The sequence below is a fragment of the Macaca mulatta genome, chromosome 15, assembly GCF_049350105.2.
Source record: "Macaca mulatta isolate MMU2019108-1 chromosome 15, T2T-MMU8v2.0, whole genome shotgun sequence".
Classification (NCBI taxonomy): domain Eukaryota; kingdom Metazoa; phylum Chordata; class Mammalia; order Primates; family Cercopithecidae; genus Macaca; species Macaca mulatta.
Window position 1 is genome coordinate 16,456,199 of NC_133420.1, and position 13,844 is coordinate 16,470,042.

At 53.8% G+C, this 13,844-nt stretch overlaps 1 protein-coding gene across 4 annotated transcripts in view; it reads right to left on the minus strand.

The window, feature by feature from the left end:
* Nucleotides 1–3,382: 3,382 nt before the first annotated feature.
* The window catches only part of LAMC3 (laminin subunit gamma 3), a 92,678-nt gene continuing 82,216 nt past the window's right edge, over nucleotides 3,383–13,844 (minus strand). For 2 of the 4 annotated variants that reach the window (XM_015116548.3, XM_077967437.1), the window contains exons 25-28: nucleotides 11,625–11,824; nucleotides 9,384–9,530; nucleotides 9,190–9,289; nucleotides 3,383–4,890 (exon numbers count right to left, since the gene is read on the minus strand). In XM_015116548.3, coding sequence (XP_014972034.3) covers nucleotides 4,640–4,890; nucleotides 9,190–9,289; nucleotides 9,384–9,530; nucleotides 11,625–11,824 — 698 coding nt within the window. In that variant the 3' untranslated portion in view covers nucleotides 3,383–4,639. Of the gene's footprint in view, nucleotides 4,891–9,189; nucleotides 9,290–9,383; nucleotides 9,531–11,624; nucleotides 11,843–13,844 lie in introns of all 4 variants that reach the window. The other 2 variants (XM_077967438.1, XR_003723114.2) reach the window with 2 other exon arrangements.

A 13,844-nucleotide genomic window follows, 5' to 3' on the forward strand; every position in this document is an offset into this window, starting at 1 on the left:
CTGCTGCCTTTGGGACGGTGCGGCTGCTGTGACAACAGTGGCCCGTCAAATCCATTGGAATGAACTCGTGTCTTGTTAATAAAACCGATTTATTGGACACTCACAGGCACTTTGCACCGTACATCAGTCATTTCATTCTCAAAACTGCATGAAATAGGACTTGGCATTCCCATTGGACTTGGCATTCCCATTTCCAGAAGAGAAAAGTCAGGAAGCTGGAGCTGGGGCACAAGGCCACCAGCAGGAGAACCCATGACTCCAGGAAAAGCGGAGATCAGGGGGCAGGATGGGGAACCTGTGGCCAGAGTGACCGTGAAGTCTAGTGTCCAAATCAGGACAGCCAGAGTCAAGGGAGCACTCCTCATAATGGTGGGCCACAGGCATAGACAGGCGCTGTCCAGGGCAGACAGCACTCGGAATGGCCCCACCGTGCACACTGAGCGTGCCTCCATCTGACTCTTTTTTTTTGAGGCAGAGTTTTGCTCTGTGGCCCTGGAGTGGAGTGGCTTGATGTCGGCTCGCTGCAACCTTCGCCTCCAGGTTCAAGTGATTCTCCTGCCTCAGCCTCCCAAGTAGCTGGGACTACAGGCACACACCACCACGCCCCACTAATGTTTGTATTTTTAGTAGAGATGGGTTTTCACCATGTTGGCCAGGCTGGTCTCGAACTCCTGACCTAAGGTGATTCACCTGCCTCGGCCTCCCAAAGTGCTGGGATTACAGGCGTGAGCCACCACGCCCAGCTGAGATCATCTTTTTTTCTGTGGCTGTCCCTGGGGAGGGAAGTGCCCTGAGGGGCTAGGCAGAATGGGATGGGGCTGAGGTCAGGGCAGCAGTCCAGGGGCAGTCCCCCCCTCCCCAGCAAGACCAGCACCCACTTCTCCTAGGTGACGCTCCTCTGTCCATTCACCAAGGCTTTGGATTTGGCCAAGCTGCATGACCTTGGGTGAGGCACTTGACCTGGCTGAGCTTCAGTCCCCTGATCTTCACAATGAAGTAACCCAGAACGCACTAAGCAGGGACTTTTGTAACTCTGATGACCTGCTGGATGGTTTAAGCAGAGGCTAAAAGCTTACTGTTATCACCCTAGGTGGATGGGAGCGGACTTAGGACAGAGCCCTCATAATGCACTTCCCTCTCCAGGCTCCAGCAGCCTATTGCCCTGGCCAGTCGGGCTGGTTGGCCCCAATCAGCCACCCTACAGGGTAGGGGCCACCCCACCTTCTCCTACTCAGCTGCTGGACTGCATTGCTAGCCAGATGTTCAACAGCTGCCGCATTCCACCCAGCAGTGGCCCCACCTCTGAGGCCAGAGAATGGATCAGCATATGCACCAGGCATGATTAGACTGCGTGAGTCACCACACGTCAGGCCCGAGTTCTCCACCCATCAGGGATGCTGGGACTAAGCTTTGCTGGATCCCACGGCTTGAGTGGATAAAGGCTCAATGCCAAGAGCAGGCAACAGGACGACTGTGTGCCATCAGCTGAGACACTGGAGGGAGGTGGGAGGGGGACATCAGACCCTATCCCAGAGGTCTTGGAAGAACCCCATCTTCTCAACATCACTTACACCGGACGCCAATCAGCAAACTCACTGTGCAGCAGCAGCTCCCCCATCTTCGGCCTCTCCACCTCTGCCCAGACATCTAGGGACCAAGTCACTCCTAGCTCAGCTTAATCATGTCAATCCCCCACTGTAGCCTGGATTTTACAGTTTTCTGTGGAGGAGCACACCTCTTCTCTGAACTCCATCTCCCATTAGGTTGGCGGGTGGCACTGGTCATCCATTATATGGCCTTGGATCCAGAGAGATCCTCATTATCCTGGACAGGGGATGGGGAGGACTTCAACTAAGCAGAGAAGCTGGAATCAGGATACAGTCACCAGCTTGTCTCTTGCAAGCACTGGACCTGATGACATGTACACCTGGGGCCATTATGGGGGATGGCGGTGGGAGTGGGTATCCTCTCCTATCGGGCACAAGAAAAGCAAAGAAGGCCGGGCGCGGTGGCTCAAGCCTGTAATCCCAGCACTTTGGGAGGCCGAGACGGGCGGATCACAAGGTCAGGAGATTGAGACCATCCTGGCGAACACGGTGAAACCCCGTCTCTACTCAAAAATACAAAAAACTAGCCGGGCGAGGCGGCGGGCGCCTGTAGTCCCAGCTACTCGGGAGGCTGAGGCAGGAGAATGGCGTAAACCCGGGAGGCGGAGCTTGCAGTGAGCTGAGATCTGGCCACTGCACTCCAGCCTGGGCGACAGAGCGAGACTACGTCTCAAAAAAAAAAAAAAAAAAAAAAAAAAGCAAAGCAAAGAAAGCCACTCTGCAAAGAGAAAACAACGGGCCGGGCACGGGGGCTCATGCCTGAAATCCCAGAACTTTGGGAGGTCAATGCAGGTGGATCATCTGAGGCCAGGAGTTTGAGACCAGCCTGACCAACATGGTGAAACCCTGTCTCTACTAAAAATACAAAAATTAGTTGGGCATGGTGGCAAGCGTCTGTAGTCCCAGCTACTCAGGAGGCTGACGCAGGAGAACTGCTTGAACCTGGGAGGTGGAGGATGCAGTGGGCCAAGATCATGCCATTGCACTCCAGCCTGGGTGACACAGCGAGACTCTGTCTCAAGAAAAAAAAAATTAAGAGAAAAGAACAAAGTAGATACAGGAGAGGAGAGCAGAGACAGAGAGAGAGACCAAGAAGAGAGGTGGGAGGGGGAAAGAGGGAAGCCAGCCTATCCTGGAAGCCTCAGGCTCCCCTCCCTAGGCTATCTCCAACACCTAGCAGCCATTTTTACCCCAGGGTTCCAAGCGACCCTCCCAACACCGCTTTTCTTCTGAAATCATCTCAGGAGGAGTTTGGGGCTTGCGGCCAAGAGCCCTGACTGTGCATCTCCAACATCCCATCCCATTTAACCTGGGTTCCTGGAGTGATGCAAGCTGGCTGAGCCACCACCCTGCAGGGCCGGGACTGTTGTCCACCCTCTTGCCTGGATTGCTTCCTCCTCTGCCTCCCCACCCTTCAAGGCCCAACCCACACCCTCCCACTCCTGGATGGCGCCCCTCCCTGATCCTCACCATCCTCGGACACTTGGCTGTGAGTTCGTCTCCAGCCTGAACCAGAGGTCAGCTGAGGGCCTCTCTGCATCCCACCCCTCCAACGCCCCAGCTCCTAGGCTTTGCGTGGTAGGTACCTGTGATCACATGACCCCAGAAAAACCCTCTAATGGGAGGCACTGGCCCAGCCACGAGCTCGGCTTTTGCCACCTTCCTACCAACGTCCGGTCTACACGCTGGCCACCTACTAGGTGTGTCACGTGCACACCCACAGCCAGGGCCCTGGCTGCCCACCAGTGGGGGAGGGTGAGAGGCACACCACCCTGCCCAGTAAAACGGTCCTTTATTTCCACGTTAAACAGAATTGGTCTGTGCTGCTGCCCTACCCCTGCCCCTGTCAGGGGAGCCATGGGAGGGGGCTGAGCCCGCAGAGGTGCCTGTCTTCCCAATGCCAAGGCCTTGCCATCTGCTGGAAGAGGGCCTGGGGGAGGGAAGGATGCCAAGAGGAAATGCTGAGGAGTCCTGGGCAGAGGCTGGCATGCGGGCCTGGCCACAGGGCGATTCCCAGGCAGGACAGACTAGAATGGCAGCCAGGCTCGCACACCCTTGTGGCCTCCCACATGGCAAGTGGTGCTGCAGGGCTGGTTTGGAAAGCGTCAATTAAAGGTCAACTGGGTTGCTGGGGGCACAAAGGCGTGCTCCTGGTAGCCTGAGCCCCCTGACCTAGGCGCTCTTGGGCCTGGCTCTTTGGATAGATCACACGCTGAAGTGGGTACAGGCCAGGGCGGGCCATTCCCTCAGGGCGTCTGGTGCAGTCCCAGGACCCTGAGAGGGAAGCATCCAGTGAAGCCAGTGACACTCTTGCCAGGAGTGGACCTTGCTCTAGCCGGACTAGCAGGCCTGGCCGTGGCCTCAGGGTCTCAGATTCCACTGCTGAGAACCCTCCCAAGATCTTGCATTTCTTGGCCTGTTGGTCCTCTGGCTGTGTCGGGCTGTGGGGCGTGCATGCAGCAACACAGGTCGGGGAGCTGCCGTGAAACAGAGGGCAGCCAGCTCTGGCACTAGAGGCTCTGGCTGTTGCTGACCTCCTTGATCTCTGCAGATCTGCTGAGACCCCCCTGCTGTCTGGAGTGAGTGGATGTAGCACCCCAGGGCATCTCATGTAACAACTTGCCCGATATCCAGAGGGTGCCTGGCACACAGGTGGCTCTCACAACAACAGTGTACTGTAAAGTGTGTGGACCGTAAGCTGTAGACTGGATGGACCTGAACACATGTGGGTCATCACACAGACATGCACCCTCACGTGTGTATGTTATTGACACTGGGGTGTGCCTGTTTATGCATGTGCAGGGGTGAGTGTGCACTGATACCCGGGTGAACTGGGTACGCACATTCAGTCCTGCTGGCAGGGAAGAAGCCACAGACAGAATCGGCAGGGAGTGTGACTATTCACGTGGGGGCGAGTTCACAGCAGCCGGCTCCGGGGCACGCCTGTGTGGGCACACCTGTGGGGTAGTGTGCACACCCCGGATCATGTAAACAGCAGGTGGGGGAGTGTGTGCCGGGGATCTGGGCAGCCCTCACTGCCAGCTGGCACAGTTCTCGGGCAGGCTGTGCAGAATGGCCTCCAGGTTCCGTTTGTCAGCGCGGATCTCGGCGAGGTCACTCTCGAAGCCTTGGATCTGCAGCTCCTGCTGCTCAGATTCCTGCTCCAGCAGCCTGAGTTTCCTCTGCAAGGCCCCCGGGGAGTCCAGCTGCAGCCTCAGGCGTTCTAGTGCCCACTGAGTCTCGTTCAGGGCCTGGGCTGGGGCTTGATGGGTGTCCAGCGACCCTGTGGTGGGGCACAAACAGCCTCATTGTGAGCCGGCAGCCCTTCGGGCCCCAGGGCACCCCCCAGCCCCTGAGCCTCTCCCCAGCCCAGGCCTCCCAGGATTCCAACAGCCCGCCATCCACCAGGGAAAGACGGGGACCAGAAGGTCTGGGAGGTGGGTGAGGAACCATGCATCCCAACGGGCCCCTGGGCAGACTCGGGAACATCCTCCTGGGTGGCACTTGACAAATGTCATATTTGTTGATGGATTTATTATTATTGTCAAAAAAGAAGGCCTCCTAAGTCCTCTCTGAGTCTTAGTTTACTCATTTACACAACAGTGTGGGAGAGAGGCCCCTGTGATTTTTGCCGGCTCGAACATGCTGGCTCAATTCACTGACACACACATTTACAGATGCTGCCTGTGGGCCTGGATGTGGGCAGTCACTGGGGTAAACCACAGGGTCCCTGGCTTCAGAGCGAGGCAGTGAGGCAGCTGGATCAGGGACTGCAGGCCTGGAAGGCGGCAGTGGGGTCCTGGTTCTGGCCCCTGCATGTCTTCACACTGCTTCCTGGGGTTAAGGACTTCTCTGTGTCTCCCCAAGCATCGACCCTAACCCTAACCCTAACCCCAACCCTAACCCTGGGGCCAGGTGCTCACATTAGAACTGCTAGCAATGGTGACGGAATAGAATCTGCAGGCTGCATCTCTCCCATCTGGCCCTTGTCACCTTGTCACGAAGTGTAATGTTTAACAGAAAGATGGATCTCAGCCAGGTGGGAGAGTGATGGCAATGGGGAGGTAAGTCCAAAGTGGCTTCTTTTTTTTTTTTTTTTTTTTTTTGAGATGGAGTCTCACTCTGTCACCCAGGCTGGAGTGCAGTGGCACAATGTCAGCTCACTGCAACATCCACCTCCTGGATTCAAGTGATTCTCCTGCCTCAGCCTCCCGAGTAGCTGGGATTACAGGCCCACACCACCATGCCCAGCTAATTTTTGTATGTATGTATGTATGCATGTATGCATGTATTTATTTACTGAGACGGAGTCTTGCTCTGTTGTCCAGGCTGGAGTGCAGTGGCATGATCTCGGCTTACTGTAGCCTCAGGTTCAAGCGATTCTCCTGCCTCAGTCTCCCAAGTATCTGGGATTACAGGCATCTGCCACCATGCCCGGCTAATTTTTTGTATTTTTAGTAGAGATAGCGTTTCACCATGTTGGCCAGGCTGATCTCAAACTCCTGACCTCAGGTGATCTGCCCACCTCAGCCTCCCAAAGTGCTGGGATTACAAGTGTGAGCCACTGCGCCTGGCCTGATTTTTCTATTTTTAGTAGAGACATGGTTTCACCATGTTGGTCAGGCTGGTCTTAAACTCCTAACCTCCTGTGATCCACCCACTTTGGCCTCCCAAAGTGCTGGGACTGCAGGCGTGAGCCACCGTGTCCAGCCCCAAGTGGCTTCTTCTAACCTTGCAGGATTCCACTGGGCCCCAGGGCTCCCCAAGGCCCTGGATCTCCTGGGTAAGCAGCTGCGAGCACCAAGCCAGGGTGCAAGAGAAGGCAGAGGGGAGCCAAGGCCCTGCTGACCTGGGAGGACCTCAAGAGACCCCACTTCCCACAGCAAAATCCAAACAGCCTGGTCTTCGAAGAGATTCAGAATGGGTTACAGCCCCCACTCTACCTGCCCAGGCTGCCTAGGGCTCCTGGAGCAGGGGCCAGGCATGTGCTGTTCAGTCCGCATCCCCAAGCCAAGCACAAGGCTGACACAGAGTGTGACAAGTGAATGAACGACAGTGACAATGCAGGAAAGGTTGAAGAGAGTGTCTGCTCCATGACAGGGCCTTAGGTGTTGACTAGGGGCTACCTGCACGCACTCTGAGTCACTTGGACCCGCAGGTGAGCCATGGCTTCCCCACCAGCTGGCTGTGGCACCCTGGGCACATTATCTAAACTGTGTGCTAGGCTGGGTGTGGTGGCTCTCTCCTATAATCCTAGCACTTTGGGAACCTGAAGTGGGAGCATCCCTTGAGGCCAGGAGTTCAACATCAGCTTGGTTAACATAACGAGTTGCTGTCTCTACAAAAAACAAAAATAAATAAAAAATAAAAATAAACTCTCCACGCTCAGTTTCCTCATCTGCAAAATGGCAAAAGAGTAACTGTCCTTGCATAAAAAAGCGAGTATAAGAATTCTGTAAGATCACATGTGTGAATAGCTTAGTGTGGGCCTGGTGTCCAGACAACGTGCAGAGCGTAGCAATTCTCTCTCCTCTTATTACGAATGATAATTGAAAATGCATGCTGCCACATGGGTGAATCTTGATGACTTTCTGCTAAGTGAAATAAGCCAGTCAAAAGAGGACAAATAAGGCTGGGCACGGTGGCTCACGCTTGTGATCCCAGCACTTTAGGCCTAGGCAGGAGGATCACTTGAGCCCAGGAGTTTGAGACCAGCCTGGGCAACATAAGGAGCATATACTTTTGTCTCATAAAACAAAAAAAAATCAGCTGGGTGTGGTGGTGCCTGCCTGTGATCCCAGCTACTTGGAAGGCTGAAGTGGAAGAATTGCTTGAGCCCAGGAGTTTGAAGCTGCAGTGAGCCACGATTGCACCACTGCACTCCAGCCTGGGTAACAGAGCAAGATCCTGTCTCCAAAAAAATTTTAAAAGTACAAATACGGTATGATTCCAGTTATATGAGGTTTCATATTTCCAGAGTAGTCAAATTCTTTTTTTTTTTTTTTTTTTTTGAGACAGAGTCTCGCTCTGTCGCCCGGGCTGGAGTGCAGTGGCCGGATCTCAGCTCACTGCAAGCTCCGCCTCCCAGGTTTACACCATTCTCCTGCCTCAGACTCCCGAGTAGCTGGGACTACAGGCGCCCCCGCCACCTCGCCCGACTAGTTTTTTTTTTTTATTTTTTAGTAGAGACGGGGTTTCACCCTGTTAGCCAGGATGGTCTCGATCTCCTGACCTCGTGATCTGCCCGTCTCGGCCTCCCAAAGTGCTGGGATTACAGGCTTGAGCCACCGCGCCCGGCCAAATTCTTTTCTTGAGACAGAGTCTCACTCTGTCGCCCAGGCTGGAGTGCAGTGTTGCGATCTGGGCTCACTGCAACCTCTGCCTCCCAGGTTCAAGTGATTCTCCTGCCTCAGCCTCCTGTGTAGCTGAGATTACAGGCATGTGCCACCATGCCTGACTATTTTTTTTTTTTATATCTTTAGAAGAGACAGGGTTTCACCATGTTGATCCAGCTGGTCTCAAACTCCTGCCCTCAAATGATCCGCCCGCCTCAGCCTCTCAAAGTGCTGGGATTACAGGCATGAGCTACCGCGCCTGGCCCAGAGAAGTCAAATTCATAGAGACAGAAACTAGAATGATGGCTGCCAGGGGCTGGGGGAGGGAAATGGGGGGTTAGTGTTTCAGGAAGACAGAGCTTCAGTTGGAGATGATGAAAGTGTCCTGGAGATGGGTAGTGGTGATGATCGCACAGCAATGAATATACTTAACACTGCTGAACTGTACACTTCAAAATGGTTAAGATGGAAACTATTATGTGTCTTTTACAATTTGAAAAAAATACATGCTCTTCTTTTCAGTCCAACTGCCCTGTCTGCTGTCTCCTGAGCCTCCCCACAACACTGGGCCTCTGGGACCTTCGTGCCTTGGGAGGTGCTGTTCCCTTCATCCAAAATGCCTCCTTGCTAAGGCCGGTCTTGAATCTGACCTCCTTCCTACGAGCCGCTATTTAGTCACTCTCAACATACACCATGCACTGTGGTAAGCGCTTTCTAAACCACCCCATTGTTACTCCCATTTTCCAGATGGGGGATCCGAGGCTCGGAGAGGTGGAGTGACTTGCCCAAGGTCTAAGGGCCAAAGAAGGGACAGAGCCAGAGTTGAATCTTGGTCTGATCCTAAACCAGCACCTGATGCCACATTTTCAGCCATGACAGTCTTTCTTCTTCTCCTGAACCCTCAGCTCCTGAGGGCTGACCTGCTCATCCGGTGCCTACATGTTTTCTTGCCAACGGTGAGTTTTTTGTGTGCCCCTCTGCCCCACCCCCAAGGATAGACAGCTCTGGAGGCACAAAGAGTTACTCAAAGTGAACTCACTTCTAGATGCCAACCCTGTCTTACATGGCACAGGGGGTTGGGCGTGGTTATAAATGCTTGTGATTGACCGCAAAGATGGGGATGCGGGAAGCATGGTGATGAGGACAAGGAGGAAATCTTCCCCAGGACTGGAGCTCACAGGAAGATCCGATCCTAGAGGTGCCCCACGGACCCAGGGCTTCAGGGCCCAGCCTTGGGGCCTCCTTACCCAGCCTGGCAAGCAGGTCTGACAAGGCCTCAATGTCCTTCTCCAGGGAGATGCGTGATTCCCGGATCTGCTGCTCCATCTCGCTCAGCCCAGCACCCACCTTCCGGGGGAGGAGGAAGAAACAGCTTGAATGGCACCCCCACCCTGGCTGCCAGGGGCAGGAGGCAATAGCGTGGGGGCCCTGGCACACGTACCTGCTCAGCTTCCTCCAGCTTCTGTCGGCGTGCTTCAGAATCCAGCACCTGCCGGGACGCCTGTTGGAGCGTGGCTTGCGTCTGGCTGGTGAGCCGGCTGGCACGGCGGTGCACCTGGTTCCCCTCCCTCAGCAAGGCCTTGGCAAGCTATGGGATGGGTGGCAGTGGCAGGGAGAAGAGGTGAGTGCAGTAAGTCCTTTTGGAGGTAAATAGCTCTTATGGCAATAATGTCAAGTAGTCTGTGCCAGGCAGATCATTCATTCACTCATGCATGCAACAAATACGTACTGAACGCAGGCTAAGTGCTGGGCACCGTGCAGACTGCTGGCTACCGCACATTTCTCTCAGGAGGAGAAATCCCCACTATTTTACAGATGAGGAAACAGAGGCACAGAGGGGAGGAGGGGCTGGCCAGAGCCCAAGTGGCATGACAAGAGATCAAGCCAGGGAGCCCCTACAGCAAATCCAGCACTTTTCCTAGGCACCATAAAGACAGTTTCCTTGGTGTGTGAGCAACAGAACCAGCAACAGAGCTGGGGAGATATGCAATGATTAGAATTTGGCACCAATTTTTAAAAAGCCTAGTTAAAATCAGCCAGGGCTGGGTGCAGTGGCTCATGTCTATGGTCCCAGCACTTTGGGAGGCTGAGGCAGGAGGCTTGCTTGAGGCCAGAAGTTCAAGACCAGCCTGGGCAACATGGTGAGACCCCAGTCTTTTTCTTTCTTTCTTTCTTTTTTTTTTTGTTTGAGGCAGAGTCTTACTCTGTCGCCCAGGCTGGAGTGCAGTGGTGCAATCTGGCTCACTGCAACCTCTACCTCCCAGGTTCAAGTAATTCTTGTGTCTCAGCCTCCAGAGTGGTTGGGACTACAGGTGCGCAACACCATGCCCGGCTAATTTTTTTTGTATTTTTAGTAGAGACAGGGTTTTACCATGTTGGCCAGGCTAATCTCGAACTCCTGACCTCAAGTGACCTGCCTGCCTTGGCCTCCCAAAGTGCTGGGATTACAGGAGTGAGCCACCACACCCGGCCGAGACTCCACATATCTACAAAAAAAAAAAAAAAAAAAAAAAATTAGCCAGGCACAGTGGCACAGACCTGTAGTCCCAGTGACTCAGGAGGCTGAGGCAGGAAGATCAGTTAAGCCCAAGGGTTTGAGGCTGCAGTGAGCTGTGACTGCGCTACTGTATTCCAGCCTGGGCGACAGAGACCCAGTCTCTACAAAACACGCACAGACACACACACACACACACACACACACACACAACTTAAGCTGGGTGCAGTGGCTCACGCCTGTAATCCCAGCACTTTGGGAGGCCAAGGCAGGTGGATCACCTGAGATCAGAAGTTGGAGACCAGCCTGGCCAACATGGTGAAACCCCGCTCCACTAAAAATACAAAAATTAGCCAGGTGTGGTGGAGCACGCCTATAATCCCAGCCACTCTGGAATCTGAGGCAGGAGAATCACTTGAACCCAGGAGGCAGAGTTTGCAGTGAGCTGAGATGGCACCAGTGCACTCCAGCCTGAGCCACAGAGTAAGACTCTGTCTCAAAAAATTAAGAAAAAAATTAAAGGCCAGGCGCGGTGGCTCAAGCCTGTAATCCCAGCACTTTGGGAGGCCGAGACGGGCGGATCACTAGGTCAGGAGATCGAGACCATCCTGGCTAACACGGTGAAACCCCGTCTCTACTAAAAAATACAAAAAACTAGTCGGGCGAGGTGGCGGGCGCCTGTAGTCCCAGCTACTCAGGAGGCTGAGACAGGAGAATGGCCCGAACCCGGGAGGCGGAGCTTGCAGTGAGCTGAGATCCGGCCACTGCACTCCAGCCTGGGCGACAGAGCGAGACTCCGTCTCAAAAAAAAAAAAAAAAAAAAAAAAGAAAAAAATTAAAAACAAAAAGGCAGGTAAAATAAATAAATGCAAACTTCAAAATAACAAAAAAGAAAAGAAAAACCTAGACGTTTAGGCAGGAAAGCCAGCAGACCCAGGTGTAAGTCCTGGTTAAGTTCACGAGCCTGGCTGCACCTCAGCGTTCTCACCTGTACAATGGGGACAGCAGTGACGCCTATTTTGTGAGGAACCCACAGGCTCACCCCCGTGAAGTCCCTGAGCTAAATGCCTGGGCCCACTGAGCAGTGAGTGAGTGTGGAGTAGTCAGCACGGATGTCGGGAAGGGGCCCACGGAAGGGCGGTCCCCCAGGAGGCAGGAGGCCACTATTGTCACAGCCACCGCCCTGACCTTGGCACTGTCCTTGGCCAACACTTCTGCTTCTCTGCCTTTCTTCTTGGCACTGGAGGAAAGAGGGGCCGCGTTTCCTAGCATCCTCTCCGCCTGCTTGGTCTTCTTTCTCATGTCTGCAAGGAGTCTGTCCCTGACGGAGTCTGCCTTCCTCTGCAGTGCCGCCTGGTCCTTGGGCCGAGGAAACTGCAGCTTCATTCCTGCAAACCCGGCTGAGGCTGGGTCAGGGGAACTGGGCTCACACCTCCGGCGCCTCCCAGGCAGCCGCTGGCAGAGCTGCCTGGCTGGCCACAGACCCCTGGACAACGAGTGGAGGTTTGAGGTGCATGCAACCTGCGTATCACCTTCTCAGGCTTATCCAGGAGGAAACAAAAGCAAGCAAGACACAGACATACTGCTCGGGGAATTTTGAGATGGGTATTCATTCTATTAGGATGTCTATTAAAGTCAAGGAATTGGCCGGGCGCGGTGGCTCAAGCCTGTAATCCCAGCACTTTGGGAGGCCGAGACGGGCGGATCACGAGGTCAGGAGATCGAGACCATCCTGGCTAACACGGTGAAACCCCGTCTCTACTAAAAAAATACAAAAAACTAGCCGGGTGAGGTGGCGGGCGCCTGTAGTCCCAGCTACTCGGGAGGCTGAGGCAGGAGAATGGCGGGAATCCGGGAGGCGGAGCTTGCAGTGAGCTGAGATCCGGCCACTGCACTCCAGCCTGGGCGACAGAGCGAGACTCCGTCTCAAAAAAAAAAAAAATAAAGTCAAGGAATTACATGGTGGTCCATGCTGGGGCCAGTGATGGGGGCTAGCACAGTCCACGGCTCAGTCTGCTCAGCTCGGCATTTTCATGTACCGCCTATATCTAAACAATACTTTGAGGCAGTGTATAGTGATGGGTAAATCAACAAATGGTTCCTTACCATGGAAAACCAAGAGTCTGATGTAACTGGAAGGATGAGGAAGGACAGAGAAGGAGGGAGAAGTACCAGAAAATCTGGATAATGACATTGCAGAAACCAAATGTTCGATTGATCACTGAGCTCTCAAGCAATCAAGACAAAAAGGGAAATGTTACAATTCTTTTTTTTTTTTTGAGACAAGGTCTCTGCCCAGGCTGGAGTGCAGTGGAGAGATCTCAGCTCACTGCAACCTCTGCCTCACGGGTTTAAGTGATTTTCCTGCCTCAGCCTCCTGAGTAGCTGAGATTACAAGCGCACAACACCATACCCGGCTAATCTTTTTTTTTTAAGTAGAGATGGAGTTTCACCTTGTTGGCCAGGCTGATTGCAAATTCCTGGCTTCAAGTGATCCACCCACCTTGGCTTCCCAAAGTGCTGGGATTACAGGTGTGAGCCACCACGCCTGGTAGAAATGTTAGAATTCCCATAGATTTTATTATTCAGTAAGAAGCAGTTTCCTTCTTGGTAAACAAAGAGACTCTCTCCTTTCCTTTCAGATAACATTCTAAGGGGAAATTTAGTCAGATGTGGTGGCTCACACCTGTAATCCCAGCTACTCTGGAGGCTGAAGCAGGAGGATCAGTCCAGGAGTTCGAAACCAGCCTAGGAAACATAGTGAGACCTCATCTCTACAAGACGACAAAAGCTTAGCTGGGCATGGTGGCACACACCTATAGACCTAGCTACTCATGAGACTGAGATGGAAGGATCACTTGAAGCCAGGAGTTGGAGGCTACAGTGAGCTATGATTGCACCACTGCACTCCAGCCTGGGTGACAGAGTGAGACCCCAACTCAAAAAAAAATTCTAAACGAAGTTTATCATCAAAAGAACTGATTACAGGCCAGGCGCCGTGGCTCACACTTGTAATCCTAACACTTTGGGAGGCTGAGGCGGGTGGATCACCAGAGGTCAGGAGTTCAAAATCAGCCTGGCCAAACTGGTGAAACCCCTTCTCTACTAAATATACCAGAAAAGGCCGGGCGCGGTGGCTCATGCCTGTAATCCCAGCACTTTGGGAGGCCGAGATGGGCAGATCATGAGGTCAGGAGATCGAGACCATCCTGACTAACACGGTGAAACCCCCGTCTCTACTAAAAATACAAAAATTAGCCGGGCGCGGTGGCGGGCGCCTGTAGTCCCAGCCACACGGGAGGCTGAGGCAGGAGAATGGCGTGAACCCAGGAGGCGGAGCTTGCAGTGAGTGGAGATCGCGCCACCGCACTCTAGCCTGGGCGACAGAGCGAGACTCCGTCTCAAAAA